This window comes from Ostrea edulis, chromosome 2 (genome assembly GCF_947568905.1).
Source record: "Ostrea edulis chromosome 2, xbOstEdul1.1, whole genome shotgun sequence".
Classification (NCBI taxonomy): domain Eukaryota; kingdom Metazoa; phylum Mollusca; class Bivalvia; order Ostreida; family Ostreidae; genus Ostrea; species Ostrea edulis.
The window spans coordinates 42,354,778-42,375,900 of record NC_079165.1 but is presented as its reverse complement, the minus strand read 5'-3'; the positions used below and the strand labels follow the sequence as shown (position 1 = coordinate 42,375,900).

The 21,123-nt window shown below is 36.4% G+C and overlaps 1 protein-coding gene across 3 annotated transcripts; it reads right to left on the bottom strand.

Annotated features, from left to right (window-relative positions):
• Window positions 1-1,565: 1,565 nt before the first annotated feature.
• On the bottom strand, window positions 1,566-20,103 carry LOC130051687 (uncharacterized). 3 transcript variants are annotated; one of them, XM_056154068.1, is made up of 9 exons: window positions 19,996-20,103; window positions 16,477-16,725; window positions 14,411-14,569; window positions 6,117-6,206; window positions 2,923-3,018; window positions 2,765-2,777; window positions 2,336-2,391; window positions 2,102-2,114; window positions 1,566-1,726 (listed from the first exon to the last, which is right to left on the bottom strand). In XM_056154068.1, exons 1-9 carry the CDS (start codon window positions 20,090-20,092, stop codon window positions 1,654-1,656), a joined length of 846 nt encoding a protein of 281 aa, XP_056010043.1. In that variant the 5' UTR covers window positions 20,093-20,103; the 3' UTR covers window positions 1,566-1,653. The 3 variants fall into 3 exon arrangements, with proteins under 3 accessions (XP_056010043.1, XP_056010044.1, XP_056010045.1); XM_056154069.1 differs by lacking the exon at window positions 6,117-6,206; XM_056154070.1 differs by lacking the exon at window positions 14,411-14,569.
• Between the last annotated feature and the right edge of the window lie 1,020 nt (window positions 20,104-21,123).

The window sequence follows — 21,123 nt, the reverse complement described above, 5'->3', positions numbered from 1 at the left end:
ACCACAAATACCGAGGTCTCGTGTCACAGCAGGTGTGGCACAATAAAGATGCCTTCCTGCTCAAAGGCCGTAAGCCCGAGCATATGCCTAAATTTTGCCGTCCTTCTCTGGCAATGGTGATGCCTCCATGAGTTAAAAATTCTCGAGTGGGACGTTCAACAATATACAATCAATACAACTGGTGACGTCTCAATATGAATGAAAATTTCTCTACGGGACGTAAAATAAACAAACGAGCGATTGAACAAAGAACTTGTTGAAGAAGGCAGACAACATACCCATATCCCTAATTAGGAAAATTGAACCCAAAGCATAGTTTTAAAAAAAGTAGTTACTAGTAACCAACTGGTCAATAAAAATATAACAATGTCGGTCAATCACTTGTCGAGGTACGTATATTGTTGTAATATCATTATCTGAAATTGTCAAACCTCAATCCCCCCTTTAAACCATGGAAACCAGCAAAATCTATTTCGAATAATCTATTAAATTCATCATAATATAAAAAAAACTTTTATTCAAAGATATAAAACATGAAATAGGACTAGACATTTATGATTGATTTCTTCATTTTCTTTATTTCCAATCATGGGCCCACAGAGTGATATGAAAGTGTTAACTCAAAGACAAAGAAGCGACAGTGATTGAGAACACCAAAACAAACGGCTACAATGTAATTGTATGGAAATCAATGTTAGTTTTCGTCAGTGCTTAACAAGAAGTGCGGGGGGGGGGGGGAGGGGGGATGATGTAACACTTTTTTTTAAAATTTAAGTTTCAAATATACATTTCGAAACTTATTGTTTTCTAAAATTATTAAATAAATTATAAACCCTTTATTCAACTCACCATTACGAGTAATCCACAAAATCCTACAATTGATGGTATTTAGCAATTCACTGTTCTGTTTGACCCTCCAAACAAATTTTTAATAGATAACGTTTTCTCTTTCACAAGGTAAATTAAACAAGTGAAAACTTACCGACATCAGCTGCACAAAGCAAAACCAAAAAGAGAATCTGGTTTTTTCTCGTCATACTTTCTTACATCTGAAGCAGACCTGACAATACCTATGTTATCATCAACATGGCACTCATAATTTAGAGTTCCTATCACTAGAATGCATGTTCCCGAACGGTATCCTTCATCTCCATCTGAAATTACCAGACAGACCATGTCCATCACGTGAGTCAAATTATGCGTGACCGACACTAAACCATGTCCTTATAGCCATAAAAACCAATAGGTTTGGGCTATGGTATTCCGATCTGCTAAGTTTATGGACATATTATTGGCGCTTGTCAAAAGAAAATCATAAAGAATATCAACGACTTCCATTATTTCCTCATCAGAGGTACACAAAGAAGAAAATAATACCTTCATGATTATTTATATCATAGTCGATATGATTATATTAGGCAAATGTCTATGATGGCGGACAATTATTCGTCTATTGTTTGTGATAATTATTTATTGGTTTATCTATTGCACTACTTCGAATTTCGTTATTAATCAAGTTGCATACTTCAGTTATTCCATTCACATACAAATTGATGCTAAACGAATAGAAGTGTTGTATTTGTTTTATTATCATTATTCTATGAATAAATTAACTGAGTAGATGACACTATGCGATGTGCACTTTTATACATGTCAACATTGAAGAGTGGAGTACATGTTTTCATCTCTTGCTCTCTGCATTGTTGAAATATACCCCACGCTCATCCTGCAATTAGAAGGTAAACGTCCGCTCATTCTGATCTACAGCAACATTTATAAAAAAAAAAAGTTAAATAAACCATAGAATTAACAAATACATGTATCTAACAAAGAAAACTTCTTTCCCATTAATCCCAGTACAGAAAGAGAAATAGTTAAGTGTCTTGATCTGCAAAGACACCGTTCCAAATTCAATTTATTTAATATTTAGAGAGAATTTGTTTTTACTTGTATCTCTACAACGTATATATAGGAAGGGAGAATGAAAATTCTTGCGTGAAAAATTACATGGTAGTGCTGAGGCGTTTGTAGCTAGAGTTGTATTAGGATAGACTAAAGGGAACACTTCAGTAAGTTTTCGTTGATTCAGATTTATACTTACCTGTTCAAATCATCTGAAATTATAGTAAATCATATTTTAAGAATGTAAAGAATTTTGATTTATTACAAATAAATTTCATATATGTCTTGCCTATAAAGTTATTCAGTGTAGTTTTCATCATTACAGATGAAACACAATGTAATCTTAGTTAAATGAGAATGTTATCTCTGGAAGTGCTTCATTCTGCTATAATGACGTTTATTTCAGAATCATTCTCGTATTTTTTATACCTACCTGCTTCTGCGTAATGCGAATTTTCAACGGAAAAGGGTCCTGCTTTTACATTTGTCCTGAAAATCATAGACAACATGCAAGGAGATGATCATATACAGTCTTGATATCCATATGTATTTATCTTAATCTATATAACATACAATGTATATACATTCTGCACGCGTTAGTGCTTCATGGAAAAGTATGGTGGCGTGAAACGTTGCTTTTCATACCCTCATGTATTTTTAAACTAAAATTTATTTTTCATTTTTCTTTCAGTCTTGTCGGAATATCCCCAGTTGTCAAAATAGTCGTACTATATTCATCAAGATTCATGCGCACATCGTTCACATTCGTGAGAAAATGGCTATAATTTCAACTGGTAAAGACATCGAAGAATAAAGACATAGGAAATGTAAATATCATGGTATGTCAAGTATTATGCATTACCGTGCTGTCTTCTCTGAAACAGAAAATACATTACACGTAATAATATTCATTTCATATCAAATATTAATAAAAACGTCATGACGAGTAATTTTTTCAGTATAAGCTTTCATTATCTTTTATAAGTTTCTGAAACTTTAGTGAATTTGTAGGGTGCTTACTTCGAATTGACATATATTTAACTGTAAGAACAATGCCAACCACCAATGCCAAGGTACCGACGATTGCGAGGACTCCGCCTACCGGTAGCAGGTAATCTAAAAAAAACAAACAACCGTGAACGTTTTATAGTACCATTATAAAAGTTCAGATTTTATTTATTTATGCATTTATTTGTTAAACGTCACTGTAAACTAGAGATAAAGCTTTGTATATGTAATATGTAACTTAAAACCATCGAATCAATTTCTTCTTTATTCACTGCAGCTTAAACAATTCATTTGCATACTTTTGATTCATTATAAATGACAGTTACCTTTCCGGGTATTAATTATTTGCATTTCATGAGAACCTGTATTTTGGTTTGTCGTATGACAAAGAACCTTTTGTAGATTTCTCTCATTAAATTTTAAACTAGATTTTTCGAAGTTTTCGATGATTATACGGTGTAGTGGAGAATAGGGTGAGAGGGATTATACGGTGCAGTGGAGAATAGGGTGAGGGGGATCATACGGTGCAGTGGAGAATAGGGTGAGGGGGTTATACGGTGCAGTGGAGAATAGGGTGAGGGGGATTATACGGTGCAGTGGAGAATAGGGTAAGAGGGATTATACGGTGCAGTGGAGAATAGGGTGAAAGGGATTATACGGTGCAGTGGAGAATAGGGTCAGGGGGATTATACGGTGCAGTGGAGAATAGGGTTCAGGGGGATTATACGGTGCAGTGGAGAATAGGGTGAGAGGGATTATACGGTGCAGTGGAGAATAGGGTCAGGGGGATTATACGGTGCAGTGGAGAATAGGGTCAGGGGGATTATACGGTGCAGTGGAGAATAGGGTCAGGGGGATTATACGGTGCAGTGGAGAATAGGGTGAAGGGAGTTATACGGTGCAGTGGAGAATAGGGTGAGAGGGATTATACGGTGCAGTGGAGAATAGGGTGAGGGGGATCATACGGTGCAGTGGAGAATAGGGTCAGGGGGTTATACGGTGCAGTGGAGAATAGGGTCAGGGGGATTATACGGTGCAGTGGAGAATAGGGTGAGAGGGATTATACGGTGCAGTGGAGAATAGGGTGAGAGGGATTATACGGTGCAGTGGAGAATAGGGTGAAGGGGGTTATATGGTGCAGTGGAGAATAGGGTGAGAGGGATTATACGGTGCAGTGGAGAATAGGGTCAGGGGGATCATACGGTGCAGTGGAGAATAGGGTCAGGGGGTTATACGGTGCAGTGGAGAATAGGGTCAGGGGGATTATACGGTGCAGTGGAGAATAGGGTCAGGGGGATCATACGGTGCAGTGGAGAATAGGGTGATAAGGATCATATGGTGCAGTGGAGAATAGGGTCAGGGGGATCACACGGTGCAGTGGAGAATAGGGTGAGAAGGATCATACGGTGCAGTGGAGAATAGGGTGAGAAGGATCATACGGTGCAGTGGAGAATAGAGTGAGGAGGATCATACGGTGCAGTGGAGAATAGGGTCAGGGGGATCATACGGTGCAGTGGAGAATAGGGTCAGGGGGATTATACGGTGCAGTGGAGAATAGGGTGTGGGGGATTATACGGTGCAGTGGAGAATAGGGTCAGGGGGATTATACGGTGCAGTGGAGAATAGGGTCAGGGGGATCATACACTGCAGTGGAGAATAGGGTGAGGGGTGAGCAATGTTGGTAACATACCCTTACCCTCTTGCTTGAAATATTTTAAGAAAATAACAAATTCTTTCCCATGACCGGGGGGGGGGGCTGTATTCTCCTTTCTGAGCAGAGAAAATGATACATCTAAGGTACAACGCAAACCTCAATTGAAAAACCTTTTGGATATACATCGACAGTAACTAGCATATCTCCAGAGAAGGTCAGTTCAAGATTCACTTCTAAGAATATAACATTTTAGTACATATAAAAACCATTAGAAGAGAGGGCAGCAATTTTGATTGGTTCTTTGACATAGTTTAAGCATCCATGGTTACACTGACCGCTGACTAGAATATGCCCTTCGTTTACGATTGCATTTATACAGTATGTACACGTAAGAAACGACAAAATATATAATTGAATACATTGTATCCAGTGATTATATATTATATGTACCCTAAATATTCTCCCACTTGCGCGGATCGAAACTACGGTGTAATTTTTTATTAGTAGAAACATTTGCATGTCTATAGGTCCCGGTTCTTGAGTAATACAAGTGTTATTGTCAAAGTTACAGGAGTCATTTGACCTTGATACTAGTTTGCATCCTTTTATGATATCTGAAGATCCCATGTCTATCAATCCCGGTTCTAAAGTTATACCAGTTTTTATGTTCAAGGTCACTGAATGAAACAATAACCTGTGGTTTGCGACCATGAAAATTTAGTTGAAATATTCAAAAACATTTCGTCCGATTGCATGCTGAATAGTTGGTGGTTATATGAAATTTCAATGCACAAGCAGGACGAATCAAATTAGAATTGATATTGAAGGCCCAGTTTGGCTGTCCGTGCAGCACTTGCAAAATAAACTTTGGAATTGAACACCCTAGATCTGTGTGTACGATCTGTCTACGGATTAAAGTTTAAAGTAGCTCCACCCTCATGTGACGTCATAGATTTTGGGGAATTTTTTTTTCAACTAAACTTTCATCGTCGCAAACCACGGGTTATTGTTTCATTCTCTGAAATAGAATGAAACAATAACCCGTGGTTTGCGACGATTCTAAACTTTGTGCATGATAGAAAGATATCTTTTGGAAGAATTGTATTCACTGGGTATAATGGGGGAAAAAGGTAAACTATATAATACTTTTAGAAAAATATTTCCTATCAATATCAAAAACTTTTGTCAAGGACAATATGCTGGCATTTTCTCTATTGTGTCTTTGATATACAATGATTTCCCTGAGTCACAATTATATTTAAATTTATTCATAAAGTAGCAGGTTTTTGTTTTTTTTACTTTTGAGATTAAAATTTTGTCTTTTCAATCAGTTTTTATGCTGTTTAATTAAAATGTGAGATTTTCTGATGTTGACATATACATGTACTTCTGTTTATGTCTTGCATCTTTAAAAAGATGGCAAATTTATATATTCTCTAATTATTAATCAAATATAAGTATTTTTTTTATACGAAGTGGAAATTAATAAAGGTAAAGATACATTAGTCGGTAAGATGTTTATATACTTGTACTGATAACATTTACGTCGTACCTTTCATTGTCTCCATCATCTTTTCTTCATCGGATAGGCCACTTCCTGCCTCTAGATTTTGAATTCCGATCCCGCACTTTTTACAAGGTCCTAATATAGAAATGAAAGAGGTCATTTTGTTTTTGGTGGTAATTCACACTTTGGAAAAAGGTATCCGTCATTTTTTCTATAGAAATGATGTCTTTTATTAGAATCATACTGAAATGCTTTTCTGGGAGGTGAACTACTGTATGTTCCTACACTGAGTGGCCAAAAGTATTGCAACAAACATGGCTGACGTCATCACAATTTTACTCGCTTCAAATTTTATTTTTATTGCTGACGCGTAACAAAGTAAGCTTGGGTCGTGATGTCAGGTATGCGAATTAACTAGGGTACGAATTATATGGGGAAACCGTTTGTAATTCAAAGTAGCAGACGATTTCCGGTAAGGTATCGAATGAAAACAATGTCGAAGTCGGAAGAATGAGAGAGAATTGTCAAAGGACCTAAAGGAAAGGATTGTAATTCTAAATTCAAAGGGATTTAATGACAACAAAATTAGTGAATCATTGGGAATCCATCGAAGCACTGTTGGACGAGTTTTGAAAAAATTCATCAAAAAGAAAGTGTTGAAAACGATCCCCAGAGTGGAAGACCCCGAGTGATAGATGAGAGGGGTGGTCGGAAACTTTATCGCATTCTGAAAACTAACAAGACAATTTCTTCAAGACATTACATCAACTTTTAATAGGAATGAAGGTACAAATGTGTCCAGGAGAACTGTTCGTCGTAAGTTACACCAGGAAGGATACAGGAGGGGCAAAATTCAGAAAACGCTTACAATCGCTAAAGTCAACAAACAACGCCTAATTTTGTGGTGCCGAGGAAAAGACATTGGAAACCTGAACAGTGGTAGAAAGTTATTTTCTCAGACGAAACACAGGTAGTCATTGGACTAAATAACTCTGTAAGTTTGTGGAGAAAATCGTCCGAGAAGTGGAAACCTTACCGTCTGAACTAACGCAAAACGCCCGTGAGAGTAAGTTGTATGTTTTGGGGGTGTATTACCTATTATGGTATTGGTGTTCGTGTACCTGTTGATAGAAATCTAAACTCAGCAAAGTGTATTGAATTGCTGGATAATCACTCATGGCCCGTTGTTAGCAAAGTTTTTGGAAATCAGCAATTTATTTTCCAAGACGATAATGCCACCCCCACTCCTCTAGACAGACCAATACTTGGAAACAAGAAAACGGTATTCCAAAATTCAACTGGCCTGCACAGTCCCCGGACCTTAATGTCATTGAAAATGTCTGGCGTTGTATCAAAATGAAACTGTCCCGTGAGTTTGATGATATTAAAAACCGGGATGACCCAATGGCTGCAGTGACAATTATTTGGAATGGCCTCTCTTAAACATATATCCGTAGCTTCCATACTTCAATATCTTCAAGACTACGACAAGTTATTATTCAGAAAGACTGCAACAAAATACTAGGAAAAAATGGTAAATAAATAATGTTTATTTCATTGAAAGTTGGTTTTTTCCATGCAGCTGATATTTACATTGTGATGACGTCAGCCATGTTTGTTGCAATACTTTTGGCCACAAACAACGCGCAGTAATTTTGTAAGGGTTATTTAGAAAGGTTCAGCGTGGGCTACTTTACTTCTGTGATCACTCTGATTAAACATACGCCAAGAAATATTCCATGTCATTTTCTGAATTAATTCCATTTTCAGAACTGGTCTTTAAGTAAATGCAATTATATTTATTTTGCTTATTCTGTGTTAGATTAAATTAATAATAATAATAAATTTGACATAAAAGTGAAATATGATTTTTCATTAGTTTGTCATAACGTAACTTTGATATATACCCTCTACCCACATGTTTCAGAACCAAAACAAAACAAAGCTGTACGCTGCTTCTTTATGCGAGACGATCTTGTTTGTTTACTTCGTCTTGTCTAGTGACATTGAAGAAGAGGAGAAGAATCTAAAGCTTGCCAAACACGGAAATGTAGCCATCAAATTCAGGCTTCTAAGGGGCACCGGATTTATAAATATTTAGTATATCAAGTGCTCAGTTAATTTATGAACCCGATCATCCGGAATTAGGGTGTTAAAATTACAGCTGTAAGACAAGCGGAATCTACTTTACATTTGTTCCCGTCTTCTTTATTTTAGAACACAAAAGACCATTAATGTGAACAAAGAATACTTGGTAAAATCAGATGAATCATGAAGTAAAATATACATTTGTAATATAACCACGAAGTGGGTACCATGTTGAGTGGATTTATCTATGCTTTATAGTCAATATTTCTTTACTTAGGACAGTCAGTATGTTTATTTTAGAGTCCATTGCAATCTCAGTGCTTTATAAAACATATCAAATGCAGTGTATCTTAAAAATATATGTCAAATGACTGTATCTCATTTTAAATCTCGATCAATTTGCAGCTAGTGGCAGCGTAGCGTAAATTCCATCGACGTCGAAAGCAAGTGTTGATTCAACAGCGATCTGGTCGATTTTTTATTTCTTCATTATCTGGCCACACCTGCTGTGACACGGTGCCTCTTTTTTACGGTCTTATCCGAAGGACCGTGCCATTTAATCGCCTCTTACGACAAGCAAGGGGTACTACCTATTCTAACCCGGGTCCCCACGGAATCACGTGATATGAAAGGTAGAAATATCTTTCATACCTTTCTTTATAGGATATGCGACCGTTTCACTAACCAATCGTAGACGTAAATGTGAACGTAGAACGTACGACCGTTTAACTAAAAGTTACGACTTGCCATTTACGACCAATATTGATCGTAACTCTACAAGTGGTCTAAGGCTGTCGTAAGTGCTCCTACATGCACGTAAATGAGCAATATGGCCGCCATGCTGGCCCTGTCTAAGATCATTTTGTGACATTATTTACCTGACTGAGTTTGTTGACACTGTGGAGGAAGAAAACAATCAGTATGACTTGCAGTCTGCTTTTGCACGATAGTACTACGCAGTTCGAGTCCGAATTTGAAATTAGAGTTATCCTTCTTTGCTACTCACGAATTCTGCGTAAATTCATCGCTTCACTGTTATATTTCCACTATTACCAATTGCTACTTTAAAAAAAAAAAAAAAGTGAGGGGTGCCGTCAATATATCGCAATTTGCATGTAATAATAACAACGAAAGCAGTTGTCAAAAATTGGGGGAGGGGTGCCAAACATAAAATGACATGTTTAGAAATTAATACACCTTTGATGCGACTGACTAAATGCATAATACATGTACATTCGAATGGTAAACAATATAAAGTTATAGGAAAATATGATGTAATGGGGTATGAGTTAAAATCCAAATTTTGAAAGTGGAACGTTTCTGTCGAGTTTTATGGAGGTCATTAGAAATAGAATGTGAAAACTATTTAAACAAAAAAGGGATATCTCGTTATCAGACCCTTGGGGCTCCGACCCCTTGTTATTAAGTGCAATATCAATAATAATTTTTAATATTACATCAAAAATGGGAAAAAAAATTCAGCTCAAATCGTGTCCATGCCCCTTTGAATACAATTTACTTATTGATGGAAACTTGACTCACTTGAGCAGATCGATGCATGGCATTTAAGATTTTATAAATTATAGATCTTTTATATTATTTCTTATATCTTTTTTTTTTAATTTTAAGTTTCATGAAAATCAATAAATTTATCCTATCAATATTTTAGAATTCTAGTAATTTTCTTTACTTTACACTAGAGATCGGACTCAAAATTTCCATTATTTTCGTTAATAACGTGGATGTGTATTGATAAATTACTGCAGACGGTAAGGATATGTTCAAAATCATGTGGAAATAATGAATATTTCTTTCCACAGTAAGATTAATTTTAAATCTACCTCTACAGAGAAAAGAGTTCTAAAGACGTAAATCGCAATCTTAAGTGGATAACTACAATTGGTTAGTGAAACGGCCGCCATATCTTATCTGCATAGATACGAGATTGATTGATTGTTTAACGTCCCTCTCGAGAATATTTCAATATTTGGAGACGTCACCAATACCGGTGAAGGGCTGCAAAATTTAGGCCTGTGCTCGGCGCTTTAAAATGAAATTTTGGACGTACTGGCTAGTGGCTATCATAATCATGTAACATCGTATATGCGAGATGCCAATTATTTATGTGACATGATTCCTTTTATTTTTGTCGACATGCGAAATTGTATTTTGTAAACATATATCATATGAGTAGCATGTAGACATAATTAATTCACATGTCGACATAGACAAGTCGTATGTTGTTAGAAACAAGTCGATGTGTGTTGACATAATAAGATGCATGTGAACATGTGTATTTTGCATGTACGATGTCGGGTATTGGCGGGAAAAAATTTCCTACCTAATGTTTTTTTTTTCCAGATGAATGAGGAGTGATAATATCTTGCTTGTCGATCCATGATCTCATGTGGATATTATCATCTTAATCTGAAGAAAAATGTTTTGCATGTAAGGGAGGGGGGGTGCAGAGATACGACTTCCATGTGGTTATAGAATGCACGACGTGTTTATGATATCAGTTTCATCATTTGAGGAGACACGATAAATGATAAAATAACATTTTAAAAATTCACACTGATTTACTATTCAACTAACGTCACTGAGAAATTAAACTTTTACAATGAAAAGGTTTAAAAAGCTTCAATATTAATTGACATCAAATAGGAAAAGTTTTAGGCTTTTCTTCATAGAGAAGTATAATGCGGCGCACAGTAAACAAGAAATATTTGTAAAACATATATGCCCCCCATCCCCACCCTGGTGCAAATTGGAAAAGGGTTATACACATGCATCATTTTAATTGATAGTAGTGCCAAACCAATTCGACATATTGGACAGAAAATATTTTCTTATGTCCAGAGCAGATTGATCACGTGACCTAAAAATCAACAGGGGGCATCTACTCCTTATGTTGTACCAGTGTACCAAGTTTGGTGTCAATCTAGCAAATGGTTCTTAAAATATAGGATACAATATCTTACTATGTCCAGTTAAACCTTGACCTTTGACCCCAAAATCAATAGTAGTCATCTACTCCTTAAGATGTACCAGTGTACCAAGTTTTATGACTGTCAAGCAAAGGGTTCTCAAGACATTGAGCGGACAGTATCTTCCTATGTCTAGTTTGATCTTTGACCATGTGACCTCCAAATCAATAGGGATAATCTATTCCCTAAGATGTACCAGGTTTGATGTCTGTCACGCATAGGATTTTAAAAATATTGAGCGGACAGTATATTCCTATGTCCACTTTCACCATGTGACCTCAAAATCAATAGGGCTCATCTACTTCTGAAGGTGTACCTAGATACCTGTCAAGCAAAGGGTTCTCAAGGCATTGAGCGGACAGTATATTTCTATGTCCAGTTTGATCTTTGACCATGTGACCTCAAATCAATAGGGGTCATCTTCTCCTGAAGATGTACTCAGTTTGATGTCTGTCAAGCAATTTTCTAGACATTGAGCGGTCAGTATATTCCTATGTCCAATTTTACCTTTGACCATGTGACCTCCAAATCAATAGGGGTCATCTACATGTACTCCTCACAATGTATCAGTGTACCAAGTTTAATGTCTGTCAAGGAAATGTTTCTGAATATATTGAACGGACAATATTTTCCTATGTCCAGAGTGGATTGACCCTTGACATGAAAATCAATAAGGGTCCTCTTCTACTCATAACCAATCCAGATATCAAATATCATTTCAATAGAGTGACTGGTTCTCAAGATATTGAGAGGACAACATGTGGTTTACCGAGCAACCGACCGACAGGTGCAAAGCAATATGCCATTCTTTGAAGGGGAGCATAAAAATATCAAATTAAAATAATTGAAACGAAATTACAATCGCGGGAAAAAATTGTTCATTTCATTTCTGACAGTATATATATTATAGAGGATTTTATTTAAATGCTCATTCATATACCCGGATAATTTTATCATTATGACGTATCAATCTAATTAAAATTAGATCCTTTGATCCGCTCACGTATATCGCTAAGGATCTAATTTTAATTAGATTGGACGTCATATTTAAATAAATTGTGGCATATCGCGCGACAGTTGGGAGGTGCAAATGTCAATCGCAACTCCCAAACTCCCCGTCGAGGCCTCATTACGTCACCTACGAATAGACCTCTCCTATCAATCTCTCACCAGAGGGCGTATTACGCTGCGCTACAACACCTCTGTCAACGTCTAAATGTCAAGATTCTTGGCAAAACTTACCTATACCTATAGCATCATGGATAATAATTTTATAAGTTTTATGCTTTAAATCTTAAAGTAGGTTCACAAAAACAACGAATTCGATGATTATACTAGTATTATTGAATGAATGAATATTTATATAAACCTTCTAATTCGCTCAGGTGTCTCATATTTACCATCTTCTGATTTTAAAAAAATTCAGAGAAGTGTTTGATTTGCTCAGATATTATCATTACAGTTCGATATGCTAAGTTAGTTTTTGTACATTTTAATATAACTTTTTAGACGTTGACAGAGGTATTAGTGGAGCGTAGCGGGAACGATAACTCTGGGTAGAGATTGCTCTCCTATGTGACGCAGTACAATATACAGATTTGTATATTGTGAGTCCGCGATTATCACGCAGGCAAATAACACTAATGAAGTAGTTCGTAGTTAAAAGTTTGAAGATATTGACATTAAGAGCATTAATATAAAAGTATGGATTTTATTTTAAACATAAAATGATCAAAAGATTGTTAAAAAGTAGGGAGAATCTGTTCAAATTATTGTATAAATTAATGAACTTAATTAATGTTTACGTTCTTGTTTTGAAAGTTGTTTACGTTTGACGTTATGTTTTTTCGTCATTCTACAGTGACGTCACACAGTATACGCGGCCTAAGGAATCGCTATCCCATAATGCCTAAATGGAAGAGTTTGGTTTGTAAGCAAACGAACTCTGGCGGAAGTTTGTCGCAACTCCTTGAATGTCCCGCAAACACTATTAGAGAAAACAGACTTCGGGCCTTATGAGAGATTGAATAAATTTTGGGAATCAGCAAATCGTCTGTTCACCGCAGTCTATCGGATAATTTAGGAACGCATGGGGTATGTGCACTGTGGGTGCCTCAGCTTTTAAAAATTGAAGAAAAACAAAGGATTTGATGTTCGAAGGATAAATTTACATGTAAAACACCGCGAGAAAATTTTGACGTCTTAAGTTGCGCCGTCAAGCACAGCCTTATTGTAAAACAAGTTTAAACTAGCGGACTCAATTGATTGTAAGGTGCAAAGGATTTTTTTTTATCTTTGTCGAGAAAGGATTTGTGGAAAAGGTCGGAAGAAGTAGATCTACAAATGAAATTTTCAACAAGAGGTACTGTGAGCAATGCTCACTAAGAATACCCCCCGCTTACCCCAATCTCCCAAAGGGTGTTGGTAATAGGTATAAACTACCTCTTTTCTGAGTGTAAAAAACAAATGGCATGACAAACCGAACCATATTGCTACTTCAATGTCCAGTGCGCTTGACCTTTGACCTTTTGACCCCAACATCGATAGGGAACATCTTCATCCCATGGGTAGTCCATATGTATGATATGGTGACTGTAGGTGGAAAGGATAACGCTTTAGAGCCCGGAAACCATATTGCTACTTCAATGTCCAGTGCGCTTGACCTTTGACCTTTTGACCCCAAAATCGATAGGGAACATCTTCACCCCATGGGTAGTCCATATGTATGATACGGTGACTGTAGGTGGAAAGGATAACGCTTTAGAGCCCGGAAACCATATTGCTACTTCGATGTCCAGTGCGCTTGACCTTTTGACCCCAAAATCGATAGGGAACATCTTCATCCCATGGGTAGTCCATATGTATGATATGGTGACTGTAGGTGGAAAGGATAACGCTTTAGAGCCCGGAAACCATATTGCTACTTCGATGTTCAGTGCGCTTGACCTTTGACCCCAAAATCGATAGGGAACATCTTCATCCCATGGGTAGTCCATATCATGATATGGTGACGGTAGATGGAAAGGATAATGCTTTAGAGCCCGGAAACCATTGCGTCTACAGACGGACGGACAGACAGATGGACAACTCGATTCCAGTAACCCCCCCCCCCCCCCCCCCACACACACACACACAACTTGTTGCGGGGGGTATAAATATGTAGTCATGGTGCGTTACATTGCCACTCGTTTTAAACCATGAATAATCCAATAATTGGAGTACAATTATAGTAAAAAATGGTAATTTATTTTCGAATTAAATTACCTTTTACACATGTTGCTGCATCCGCAAAAGTATTTGCCTTTGTTCCATTCTTGAAAATAAAATCCATCTCGCACCGAAATAACCTACTATCTGAGCAAATGACATCCTCGCTTTTTACATTTACCCCAATAAATGCAGTGTCTACTGAGCTGATATCACCTGCGAAAATAATACTGACCTTAAATGATGCACTAACCGAAAATGTTTTTAATAAATAATATTATATAAATTCATGTCTGACCTGTCACTCCAGCAGTGCTGAAATGATACAACCAAACTAAAAGTAGGCATTCCATGTTGGTTTTCGAGGAAATGAATCTAATTGATAACAAAATTTAGATTTTGAAAGTAGAAGAGTAGAGAAGGATATCTGGTTGGTCACATTTCTTAACTACAAAAAGTGTATATTGATGATGCATTTAAAGAGACACTACAACTCAATTTTCATAATTTAATCGTTTGTTGTTTTTTAAACACGTATCGATAAAATGATAGAAATTATTCCAATGCTGGCAATTTTGATTAAATTAAATACATCATTTTGCTTTGAGTTGCACTTTGAAGATCATCCTGAATTCAAAGATTTCTTCATGTTGACTCGGACTTTTAAATGTATATTTACATCACGTGATTTTATTTGATTGTATATTGTTTAACCTCCCTCTAGAGAATTTTTCACTCTTATGGAAACGCCACCATTGCCGGTGAAGGGTTGAAAAATTTAGGCCTATGCTTGGCGCTTACGGTCGTTGAGCAAGGAGGATCTTTATCGTGCCATAACTGCTGTGACACGGGCCTCGGTTTTTGCGGTCTCATCCGTAGGACCGCCCCATTTAGTCGCCTCTTCCGACAAGCGAGGGGTACTGATGACCTGTTCTAACCCGGACCCCCATGGGAATCGTGGTTTTGAATGTTAAATATATATCCCTATGGAGTGTTCCGTTTGAATATTCATATTTTCAATTATGGATTATTCCGTTTCTTATATTTTTAAGTGATATCAATCAATGTTTGAACGGTAAGCCTCCCATCACCTAACGGTGCTTTTGAAGTAATTTACATTTGGCACTTACTAGGCCTACATTATCAACCAGTATCTTTGCAAGTCCAGCGTGTTTCGCCTAACTCGTGTTTATCCAACAGACATACAAAAAGTGATCTAGGTAAATTATAGTTCGCACCTGAGTTTTATCTCGCTCTACTTGTAGAATTCGTGAAAATTCTGGGTCTACCCGCTGACGCTTTTTTCTCGCTGGACGCCATGCTGCAATGTTTATAATTACTTTCTGTGTGCATGCGTCTAAATAGACTCAGTGTTGGTTTTTGTATGGGCTATCAAAAGGTATTATTTTTGTGATAAAACGAAAATTTCACTTTTGGAAATGTATTATTTTCGCAACGTTCATTACTTCAACTATGCAACAAAGGTTGGAGTTGTGGTAAAATTGCTATTTTATGACTTTTGCGCAAATTGAGCCGTATTGTCTCTTTTTAAATAAAACCTGTAAATTGTTAATGGTAGTTCTAGTGTGTAGTGTATCAAGTGTCCTTGAGCATGAATATACTGCCTTTTTATATACACGTCTTGAACTCAATTCCAATACCAAATTCAAAATATGTTTTACATGTATGCTTTTATATAGGATTTAAGTCAATTTTGTAGGAGGGCAAAACACCCACACACATGCGATTTCACAGACAAACAGGAAATGATGCAAATAATTATTTTATTCAGAATTTGATTATGATGGACTTTGGAAATGTATTATTTCAGATCGCCACTGCAACACGTCGGTTATATTTTTATACTAACTGAATTGTTATGATTTTTTTTTTTTTTTTACCAAAGATACATCTTTAAACTAGGCCAAAAAATTACATGCATAATTTGGATGAGCTCTGATAGCGAATTCAGCATTAAAAAATGATTTTATCTCTTCTTAATCTTGGGGAAAATTTACTGTTGAGTTCAGTCTCATTATTGCATTGTAGCCTACCATCGATCAACAGGTTCACAAAGAACGATAGAGAACTTTTATTGAATATCACTACACAGTCTCATTTACCTGTAATGTTATATCTCTCTGTCTTCGCGGGTCCCATCTGAATATCGTCGCCTCCATATGGAGCATATTTGACTATTCTTGACAATTTCGATTGCACTGACCCCAGCTTGTCACCGTCGTGCTCAACATACACTCGTATCATATTGATACTTTTTATGCTCCTCTTCAATGCTTCCTGTGGCTTGCAGAATACAGTCATGCTGTCCTTGCCGTATATTACTGGTGACTTCACAATTATATCAACATCAGCTGCAGATGACAAAGTGGACAACTATATAAGTTTTATGTCACTTTTCTTTCTAAACTAAAATAAACATGTCAAAGCTTGTATTGAAGCACATTTGGTTTCTAGTGATTAATTATATTTACAACCGCTTTTGCAAGTGTTTGATATGTTCGGAGAGTATTTTTAGAAGTATGTAATGGTGTTGTATTTTGTTACGACATACAACATGTACCGAAATGAAGAGAATGGATTTACTCGATAAAATGTGTATCACTATTTTACTTATTTAGTTCTGCCCTAGAATTCTGCAATAGTATGGCATTGCAGTTTTCGGCAAAGGGTCGCATGCTTCTCATAAGATTCTATGCATAAAGTACATGTATTTAGTTGCAATACACAAAAGTAAAGACAATTTTTAAAGAATGAATGCAGTTTCACTATATACCCATTTAAACCATGTCGTAAGACCTAAACTCCTACCCCTGGGGTTGGTAAATTTACTATTTTGGAACACTGTATGTATCTACAATCAACATGTTTTATAACCATACACACGCAATCTCTTTACAATGCTTAGAAATTAGGGAAAACACGATTTCAAAAGACAAAATGTATTTTCACTATATTTCCTCCGCCTTAAAGCCTATCCCACTGTCCCAGGAGTAGGATATTTCAAACTTTTGGTACACCGATGCATGCTTTTTATAACCATGCATACAGTACTTCCTCACAAAAGAAAGAATAAATAAACTATGGAAATATAAATGTATTTCCACTATATAATACCCATTCGGTCCCTGCCCTGGAGCATGACAAGGGGTCATTTTAGTGGTAGGTTTGGTGTTCTTCAATCTGTGCAGGAGCAAAGAAGATTTTAAAAGATATAATGCACTTCACTTTGTGAATCATAAACCGTTCTAGTGCCAAAACCCATGATAGAGTGGCGAAGAACTTCAAATCTCTGGTAGAAGCATACTTGCTCATCGTGACGACACATCCAATTTCTCTGCTAGATGTCTCTGAGTAAAAACGAAGATAGATACTGCAGAGTTTGTTTACGGCTTTAACCCAGTCCCATCACCCTATCCCTTGATCCAGGGGATATGGATTTCACATTGTTGGTAGAATTAGAATTGTCTCCCATCATTATCACTATAAGTACTCGGTTTCGAAAGCAAGATTTAAAAAAAAAAGATGTTATAGCACATCTTCACTCTGTGAGCCTCTACCATCAGAACCCATGACACAAGGGCCATATATTTCACTATTTTGTTAGAATCACCCTGATTATCATGTCTATACACATAATTTGTCTCTTCAATGTATGTATGTAAAGGAACGATTTTATAATCATATAATTTTCAATAGATTTTCACCAGGCTCCAGCTCTTGATCCTGTCGGTGAATTTCACCATTTTAGTAAAAGCTTCTCATATCATTTTCACTATATTTACATTTCCAATGTTTTTACCTTCGATATAATTTCCAGTTGAAGTGGTGAATGTGAACAATGTACACATGAATTTTGATAAATATAGTACGACTATTTTAACGGCTGGGACATAAATACAAAATATAAATTTCATTTTTGAAAATGGATGAGGGTATGTACAGCAACGCTTCACGTCAGCATACTTTTCATGAAGCAGCGCGCTTCATGAAGTATGCTGGCGTAAAGCTGTGCATGCCTTCATGTATTTTCAAAAATGAAATTTAATCAATTTCTTAAATATATGGTCGTTATAACGATCTAGTTTGCGAATACAACCTATCATTGGGTTAAATGATGTCTGACGTGTTTCATACCGATTGTTAGGCCGTTCTTGGCACACTGATTTTGACTACGAATAACTCCGTTTACCTGATCAAGATATAGGGCTCACGCGGGTGTGACCGGTCGAAAGGGGATACTTAACTCCTCCTAGGTACCTGATCCTCCCGCTGGTATATCCAGGGGTCCGTGTTTGCCCAACTCTCTATTTTATATTACATGTAGGAGTTATGAGATTGATCAATGTTCGTTATCTTCACCTTTTATATACTCGGTTTTTATTGTTTGATGAAAGGCGAAGATAACGAACAGTGATGAATCTCATAACTCCTATAAGCAATACAAAATAGATAGTTGGGCAAACACGGACCCTTGGACACACCAGGGATGGGATCAGGTGCCTAGGAGGAGTAAGCATCCCCTGTCGACCGGTCACACCCACTGTGAAACACGTCAGACAGTATTTGACCCAATAACGAACTAGATCATTATAACGACCATAGAATTTGCTGACTTCAATCGAGACTGTTGAAATCCTTGTACCATCAACTTGTTTGTCAGTAGCTTGCCTCCATTTAAAAACTGACTATACGCAGAACAAGCTCTTGCGTATCGAATCAGTTGAGAGATATAAACACCTTATGCAGGTGATGACCAATTCAAACTAAAGATATAATGTATTTTCACTAGAATTTATAGGGAAACAGCTTTAAAATTCTTCATCTTAATATCAGCAGGACCATGATTAGTCATATTGATATGCAAGCATCTACAGGTAGTTCAAATTCAAATTTGACCCCAGGGGTAAAGTAGGGCCACAATAGGATATCAAAGTTTTATATAGGAATATACAGGAAATTAATTTTAAAAAATTCTTTTCAGGAGTAGCAGGGTCACACTAACCCACATAGAAATGCAAATGCTTCTAAATTGTGTATATTCAAGTTTTACTGTTTTTGTCCTGTTAACTTTTGAATGGTGAGTGATTGGGCTCTCATGTTTCATATGTGCACTCCTTGTGACAATACCGTTTTTGCACATTGTGACCTTGGAGTTTGCGCTACTTTTAAAAACACTAACCTATTCAATATCTTTAGAACGATCTAAGACTGGGTTTTTGTATTTTGTATATAGATTTCTTATGGCAAGATTTTCATTTCATACCATGATCTTTGACTATCCTCAGAACAGCAACATTATATTAGTCACATTGGCATCGAGGCATTTTTTGTTTCCTGAATTTAAGTTCGGTTAGGTCATGACCCTTTAGGAATAGGTTGGGGCCACAATAAGAAATCAAAATTTTTCATGGGAATAAAGATTTTTATAAATCATAACAGATGAACAACAGCAGGACCCTGGTTACTAAGATGAGCGATGTGGCCCATAGGCTGTTTGTTTTAAAATTACCATAGAATCAAAATAATGTACACTTTGTTTCAAAAAGGCGAAAGTCATATTAGGAGTTGAATCTGACCCCTTTACATTATTGACTTTGTTCATAAATCATGTACTATCTTACCTTCCACTGAGAGGTCGTTCAATAGAAACAAGAAGACTAGGTCAATATACTTCATTGCTTGATGTTCCGTAAACATTAACACAGCTTTGCATCTCATAAAGTTTGCAATTACTCACAACCGGACGTTTAGTTATCTCAATTTCCTATTAATGTTACAGATGACATTCGATACTACTTAATAAAATTCCGGACGCATCTTAATTTAAGTCTGAAATCAAAAAGAGAGACATTTGCAACTTCAGTGGTAAAAAAAAAATCCTTTTTTTTAAAGTTTCAATCTTGCAAGCGTCCACATTCTAGTCTTGGACAGCTTTTAACCAATTGTTGGACAATTTCGTGTTCTATATTCTTGAAATATACTTTGTGACACCCAAAGTACAGTGCAGTGTATTTTACTGACCACTAGACGATGCGCCAAAACTTGATGGGTATTTTAAAATCATTTTGATATTGCAATTCCTTCGAAGAGAATATCTATTGAATGAAGCGCATTTCTAAAAATAAAATTCGAAATTTCTTTAATGTTTTCTTTAAATATATTCATAATAATCTAATTTGAAATAAAACCCAACATTAGATCGAATGCTGTCTCTGACGTATTTCACACCAATTGTTAAGCCGTTCTTTACACACTGATTTTGACTACGGTTTTCTCCGTTTGCCTGATCGAGATACAGGGCCAACGGCGGTTGGAACTGGTCAACACTCCTCCTAGGCACCTGACCACACCTATCAGTCACTCTGAATTTTGTATTCCTAATGGGAATTGTGATTCTGATGGATCACTGTTCGTTACGTTCACTAGTTCATTTACCAAAGTACAATGTCGACATCAAAGACGGAAGGGACTTTACGTTGGATATTACCTAATGAATGAAAATTACATAGATAAGAAATAACCATCCATTTTGAAATTCATTCATGGCAATATTTTGTATTCAATTTATGAAAAACCCACAATAATACATTACATTTAAAATTATGAAAGTTACTTCAAACAAATCAATAAAGAAAAGTTTTGCAACTTCACACAAAATTATCATCTAATTTCATTTGGATACAAAAACCCAGAATTTGCAAGGTATTATAAAGTATAGTACATAAAACCGAATCCAGAGATAATATATC

Excerpts from the sequence above, each read along its gene's own strand:
- LOC130051687 (XM_056154068.1), bottom strand. The coding sequence starts at position 20,092 with ATGAGATGCAAAGCTGTGTTAATGTTTACGGAACATCAAGCAATGAAG. Across the intron at positions 14,570-16,476 it reads AGAGAGATATAACATTACAG|GTGATATCAGCTCAGTAGAC; the intron begins GTAAATGAGACT and ends TTATTTTCGCAG. Across the intron at positions 6,207-14,410 it reads TGCAGCAACATGTGTAAAAG|GACCTTGTAAAAAGTGCGGG; the intron begins GTAATTTAATTC and ends TTTCTATATTAG.